Source organism: Choloepus didactylus, chromosome 15 (assembly GCF_015220235.1).
Source record: "Choloepus didactylus isolate mChoDid1 chromosome 15, mChoDid1.pri, whole genome shotgun sequence".
Taxonomy (NCBI): domain Eukaryota; kingdom Metazoa; phylum Chordata; class Mammalia; order Pilosa; family Megalonychidae; genus Choloepus; species Choloepus didactylus.
The window spans coordinates 38,147,195-38,154,267 of record NC_051321.1 but is presented as its reverse complement, the minus strand read 5'-3'; the positions used below and the strand labels follow the sequence as shown (position 1 = coordinate 38,154,267).

General features: G+C 40.2%; 2 protein-coding genes across 3 annotated transcripts in view; one reads left to right on the top strand and one right to left on the bottom strand.

Annotated features, from left to right (window-relative positions):
* The window catches only part of TCTN3 (tectonic family member 3), a 28,102-nt gene extending 22,879 nt beyond the window's left edge, over positions 1-5,223 (bottom strand). For both annotated transcript variants that reach the window (XM_037804138.1, XM_037804137.1), the window contains exons 1-3: positions 4,895-5,223; positions 4,596-4,719; positions 4,244-4,362 (exon numbers count right to left, since the gene is read on the bottom strand). In XM_037804138.1, the coding sequence (XP_037660066.1) occupies positions 4,244-4,362; positions 4,596-4,719; positions 4,895-5,147 (496 nt within the window). In that variant the 5' untranslated portion in view covers positions 5,148-5,223. The remainder of the gene's footprint in view (positions 1-4,243; positions 4,363-4,595; positions 4,720-4,894) is intronic.
* A 122-nt stretch (positions 5,224-5,345) lies between these two features.
* The window catches only part of ENTPD1 (ectonucleoside triphosphate diphosphohydrolase 1), a 211,352-nt gene continuing 209,624 nt past the window's right edge, over positions 5,346-7,073 (top strand). The window contains exon 1 of the mRNA XM_037804508.1: positions 5,346-5,432. The gene's annotated coding sequence lies outside the window, so the exon portion shown is untranslated. The remainder of the gene's footprint in view (positions 5,433-7,073) is intronic.

Below are 7,073 nucleotides of genomic sequence, written 5' to 3'. Positions count from 1 at the left end.
CTTAAGTGTAAACTTCAAAGGATTTTTACAAATTTATGTACTAGAATTACCACCATTCAGATCAGATTATAGAACATTTTCCCAGATGGCTCCTAATCAATATTCCATCTCTGGAGGTAACCACAATTCTATTTTCTATCACCTCCTAGTTTATTTGTAATCTGTTAATTGAATGATTATTATACTATTAAGATCTGAGATAAGAATATGGTTAATGAATACCAGTCAGTTCCAAGTCTCTGATGTCCAGCAATGTGTTATTAGCAATTTGTGACCAAAACAAGAAGCTCAATAATCCACACATTTGCCCCATACCAGAAGAGTCTCTGATACAGCAAAATGGTACTGTCTCCTTAGGAACATGGCAAAGTTGTAGACAATATTTGGTCTGTCCTCTCCAAATCTTTGTTTCCTCTAAACTTAAACTGACCAGTCTTAACAATGTTTCCATATCTTGCAAGTATATGGATTTGTTGTGTTTTATTCCTTTCACCTTATAATTCCTAAATCCAAGATTTCAGACACTCAAAAGACATTTTCTGTAACAATTCTGGAGATTTTATTATAGCAATGTATAAATTTATCTAAGCTCCTGCAGCTGTCTCCTTATGACACTTCAGAAGGAGATGTAGAAAAAGGGCTCTACCACTGTCCCCTGCCCAGAGGGCACCAGTGATGGAAAACACTGACCCTGCTTTACCACTCCAAGTCTTCTGCTAACTTGAAAAAGGAGCATAGCAGAAACATACCCCATACCAGACCCTTTCATTCTTTATATGATTATGGTCATTTGGACTGAGTAAAAAAAGGTATCAAGATTTTATCACTGAAAGCTAATGAGGATTCCACATTAAATAAGCTTGACCTTTATTTTCTGGCTCATCAAGCATTAATTATTTGACTTTTCAGTTTTCTGATGGAGCATGAAATGAGCATGGCCCTCAATTCTGGGCCCTTTCGAACTACTCACTCTCTGTAAATCTCCTAGATTTGGCAACTCAAAATGTGATACATAGACTAGCAGCCCCAGCATCATCTGGATGTATGTAAAAAACATAGAATCTCAGGCAACTCCCCAGATTCAATGGGTCAGAATCTGCTTATTAACAAGATCTCCAGGTGATCTGCATGCATGTTAGAACCTGACAAGTGCTACTCTAGGAAGAGGTGATACTGGTACTGTACTGCCTTCCACTTCTGATATAAAACCTTCAAACTCAGAAGCTTTTAGGAGCTATTTAACATTTCCTTCTGAACTCATATTCTGAAAACCATATGGAAGAAACATTCACCACATATAAAGTACAGATGTTTCTATCCTTGTAAATGAAAGAAAATTTGAAGTAAAACTAAGAGAAAGCTATGCTGAAATGGCAGATATCCATTAGGCTATTTTATTTTCATGATTTAAAAAAATAAGAGAAAAACAAATTAAAGTAAAAAAAAAATGAAAAGAAAGTTAACATTTTGCCTCACACTTCAATAAAGAGAAATTGGTGGTAGTGGTAGTAATGGATAAGCAGGTATAATGGAGATAAAGAGCACAGGCTAGGGAGAATGAATTTTTTTTTAAATGCAAATTTATTGAATATATTCACACACCATATAATCCATCCGAAGTATACAATCAATGGCTCACAGTATCATCCAGTGATTGTGCATTCATCACCACAAAGTAAAGAGGTTTTTCTTAAAATCTCCACCATCATACAAAATATGATATACCTGAAAAAGCTCAAAGGTATTTAGGCTTATATTGATGCAATTTCAGATCTGGAAGGAAGCCTAAAGACCAAGTGGCCCAATTTCATTATTTTTAGAGTAGAAAACTTGGATCCTGAGAAGGAGATGCAAAAGACCATAGAGCTAGCTGGTAGAAAGGAGTAGGTCCAAGATCTCTGAGTCCTGGTCTAGGGTTTTCCCCACTCCAACATGAGGTACAGACCTTATCTCAGAACATCCTTTACTGATGTTTGTTAACAGCAAATATTAAAATCTGTGTGTAAAGATATGACATACCTTTCCTAGGTGCTTACAATTAATCTGGGAAGACACAATGGTCACATAAACTGATAATACGAGGTATCCCATAAGTTTCAAGGGAGAGATGCAAGCAATAAATGCCTTAGAATTTCTGAGGAGGATGGGCTCATTTCCAACTGAGGTGATCAAGAGAGCCAGGGAATGTGATATGGAAGAGAAAGAGGAACACCTGAGTCAAGGAAAAAGGCAAATGCTAACCTGGGAAAATACAAGGCATATCTTGAGGACAATGAATAGATGAGTTTGGTCAAAGCAGAGCATCAATGGAGAGAGTAACGGGAGTAATGTCTACGAAGTTAAGTTGGATCATTGGCAGGCTAAAAGATGCTGGATGTTATTCTGCAGGTAGTGGGAAGTTGTTGGAAGTTTCTGAACAAGGGAGCAACACAACATGATTTTATGGATTTATTTAGCATAGTGATTCTCCATGGCTGTGTGTGTTCTATGTGTATATGCTATCGGCATGTGTGAGGCTAATCATTAGAAACAAAAGGAAGCTTTTCCCTTTTTAATACTAACATAAATCTACTCCCCAGCCTCATTCACAGAAAATTCATTGATGTATTGAAATTATTCACTATTACTGTTAGAAGGGTCATATTTCTCAGGGGTTAGAAGAGGGAAGAAAATTCAGAACCAACATTTGCAGAAGTAGTGTACAAGACAGTATGGGAGGCAGGGGTAGAGAATAAAAGCAGGGAGTACCAGCTGGATGCTATTCCAGTATTTCTGAAGCATGATTATAAGGTCAGAACCAGAAGACAGTGGGAGGTTTGGAGAGGAAGGGGACAGCCTTATTCTAAAATGAAGCATTCACTTTCCTCCATGTAACTTCTCACAACCTGAATGGCCAAAGGGCTCCTACTTACTGCTTCTAAGTTCGAATTCCCTAAACCCCCAAAATGGTTGTTTTCTGAAGCAAATATAGTCTTGCAATTTCTTTTTTTAACAGTCAGATGAAGTTAGGGTGAGCTGACTTTCGGAGTGTAAGGCACATTTAAGACTGTTTTATATGAGAACATTATTTTGCTTCTTAGATGTTAAAAAAGGATATATTAGCTTCATAACTTTAGAAATGTTATAGCCTTCATGGGCAAATTTCTAAGTCCATTTAAAAAAATGAATAACTACCTTTCATCTTTATTATACTATATAGTTACAGAACATGTTCATATCCAGTGCCAATAATATTATCTCTCATTTTACAGTTGAAGAATGAGCCTGCAAATGCTAAGAGATTTGCTCAAGGCTGTGCAGTTGGTGAATAAATGCCAGGCCTGAGATCCTAGTTTAATGCTCTATCCCCTACACTGTTGCATCATGAAATAAAAATAAGGCTGGCATAGACTTATTTGTCAAGTATTTATTTGGTGCATAGTATGTGGTAGGCACTGGAGATTCAGTGGGGATTACAGTCAAGTGGGGGATATAGTCTGTTTGTGATTATCTGAGCTAAGATGATTCAAAGTATTGACATTATAGTCCTGTATAGAACACCAATGTTCATAGCAACATTATTCACAATAACCAAAAGGTAGAATAAGTTCAAGTGTCCATTAACAGATGAATGGATAAACAAAATGTGGTATATACATTCAATGAAATATTATTCAGCCATAAAACGGAAGATATCATGTTGAGTGAAATAAGCCAGACACAAAAGGACAGATATTATATGATTTCACTTGTATGAAATAACTAGAATATGCAAATTCATATATATAGAGAGAGTAGATTATAGCTTATTAGGGGCAGTGGTGGGGTGGGAGGGGGTAGGCAGTGGCAGGAAATGGGGAATCAATATTTAATGGGTGCAGAGTTTCTGTTTGGGGTGATGGAAAAGTTTTGGTAATGGATGGCGGTGATGGTAGCACAACATTGTGAATGTAATTAACGTGACTGAAGTGTACACTTGAAGGTGGTTAAATTGGGAAATGTTATCTTGTATATATGTTACAATAATAATAATAATAATCACAATGATGAAGTCCTATATAGGCTTCCTGATCTACAGTCAATAGGGAATAAGAAGTTGGAATTGTTCACTATAAGAGAGAAAAGGGAGGGCAGGTAGAGGGTAGCAGAATGATAGAGATTCAAAGGACAAAAAAGAGCTTTAAAAAGAAAAACTCAGGTCAGAGATAAAGCTGATTCTCAATAAACCGCAGGCTATAAGAACAGTCAACATGTTTCTACTCACAGTTGTTCACGTGGACACAAAACTGCCTAATTCCATTTGAATCCATGAAAACTCTTGAAGGAAAAGGGGAATTACTCTTGAAGATAAGGGAATTATCCACACACACCCAGTTTGAAGACCTGTGAGGAAACAGGACGATTTAGAAATGGAGGATTAGGTTCAGAGAAGGGTGCTCTCCCGCTGTCAGCCAGATGCCAAAGAGGAGTCCGTGGGCAGCCATGGGGCAACACGAAGGTCCTAGGAATGGAAATGGGGGTGTACAGAGGGGACAAGAAAGCTATCTCTTCCTCCTTCCAAATATTAGCTTTCCAGGACCCCAATTCCATTTATGATTCAACCTCACACAGCTTACCTTACACTGCCAGGGAGGCAGAAGGAGAAAACTGTCCTCGGATGGAGAAGATAGCAATCCCTGTCGCAGCAGCAGTTTATATCACAGGCACCAGGAGTCAAGTCACAGACACAGATCGGTAAGACTATGAAAGTAAAATATAAAGCAGAGTGAGTGGGATGAAGGTCCCCAACTCTTCCAAGTGCTAATTTCTCCTCTTTCGACAGCACCACTCCTCATTTTCTGGCAATTCAACTTTCTTCACAGAATTTCAGATCTGCGATGTCGGCAGTTTCTACCACCACTTCCCCTTCCCTCACCTGGGAAGAGGTCCACGGTCCTATTCCCAGGCGCCGAGGGGGTCACCACAGCAGGGCGTACCGTGGAGATCCCAGGCACAGCACGGGGGGTTACAGTCCCCTCCGAGGACTGGAGGGGCCCGTCCTGCGTCCTTGCATCAGAGTCCGAAGGGGTGGGCACTGCCCCTGACGGAGAGCCAGAGGGCTGAGACCGGGCGCCCTTGGGGACCATCAGGAAGAACACTTGCAGTAGCACGAGCCGCGGGGTGCACATGGGTCAGTGGAGAACCCAGGGGTCCAACGTGGGCCTCGGCGGTCGTCAGACTTGTCGCGGGAGCGCGGGTGGGAGGAGTCGCGTAGCGTCTGACGTCATCCGCATTCATCGGCTCCTGGCGACTGCGGACAGCTCTTCAGCCAATAGAAAACGGGTTTGTTACGGCTCTTTCGGCGTCTCGTAGTTTGCGGTCTGCTCTTCAGCAGGGCTGGGCTCTGCCTCGGTCGGCCTGGCAACCGTGGAACTGGGGAAGGCTCCTTCTCCCCTTCTCTCCGCTAGATGACGGTAAGAGTTCGACAGATGGACTAGAGCAGCGAGTCCCGCGCAGACTTCTCGGCCCATAGGTCTGCGGCCTTCCAATCGGGGGAAACCCGAAGCTAGACTTGCGATTCCTTTTCACCCCGAGTTACAGTAATGAGGAACCCCCATTTCTATGGGAGGATAATGATTCCAGGGAGGAGAATACACCGAAGGTCACATGTCATGTATTTAGAATGTTTTTTGGAAACTTTAGAAAGAATGGTCAGCTCCTTCACAGTTAACATTAATAAAACTAACTCAATAAATGCGTCAAATTTTTAAGTGTGAACTGCATAATTGTTGCAAGAAAAGGTAATGAAAGAAAGGGGATTAGAAATTTTTAAAACGGGGTAGGGAAAAATGTGAAGAAGAGAGAAAAGAGGGCAAGATGTTCTAGGATGAGAAAAACTGCAGGGATGGAAATAGCGAAGGAACGGGGAAGAAACTAAGTTTTTGCAAATGAAGTCGCCACTGTCTGTAACTCTTTTTAGGAAGGTTTGGCTTTTCCCAGAAGTGGGATACCCATTCTTATTTTCTGGAGCAGGCTGTCCAATAGAATTCTCTGCAATGTTGGAAATGTTCTATATCTGCGCTGTCCGGTATGGTAGCCACTAGCCCTACGTTGCTATTGCACGCATGCAGTGTGGTCAGTGTAACTGAGGAGCTGAATTTTGAATTTTTAACTAATTTTATTTAAATAGCCAAATGTGACTAGTAGCTACCACATTTGATAGTATAACTGTACATGATCAAATCTCACTCTTGCTAGATCTATTGTTTTGTCACAATTCTGACATCTGGATTATCTTTCAGAGTGTTTAGTGTTGGGATATAAATTGGGATCTTTTCAAAGTTATCTGAAATCTATTGAATTTACCTAAAATGTAGCCAGTACCTCTCGCTGAGACAGGTATGCTTCAGGACACCTGACCTACATCTTATGGTGGAATCTCATTCATGTAATTGCATTAATGTGTTTGTTGATGCTAATGGCAGAGGTGGCTAACAGACATATTTAGAAAACTTGTCAGGACACAAATTAAATTAGATGGAAGCCAGTTTCCTACCTGCCTTTTCTCTAAACCTAATCTTGACCTCTATGTGGTAGCAACACATTGCCACAACGACAGAGCTTTTGTTCTAAGGTGTTTTGTTATGCTACTATTTGAAATATAGATGGCTTCTAAAAACTTATGTTATTGTGTAACATATGTGAAACAAAACTAGAAAAAAAAGACAGGAGATGCTGGATAAGCTTTTTCCTGGGCAAGACCTTCTTCTTCATACTCATCTATTTTGCTCTAATAATAATTGCCTCCAAATTTCCACAGTGTTAGTTTCCTGTTATTGCTATAACAAATTACCATAAACTTGGTGGCTTAAAAAAAACACAAATGTATTATCTTATGGTACTGCATGTCAGAATCAGTTTCATTGGGCTAAAATCAAAGTATTGGCAAGACTGTGTTTGTTCTGGAGGCTCTAGTGGATAATTTGTTTCCTTTCCTTTTTAAGTTTATAGAGGCTGTCCCCATTCCTTGGCTTGTGGCCACACATCACTCTGACTTCTTTTTCCATCATCACATCTCCTTATCTGGCACCAACTCTCCTGCTTTTCTCTTTCCA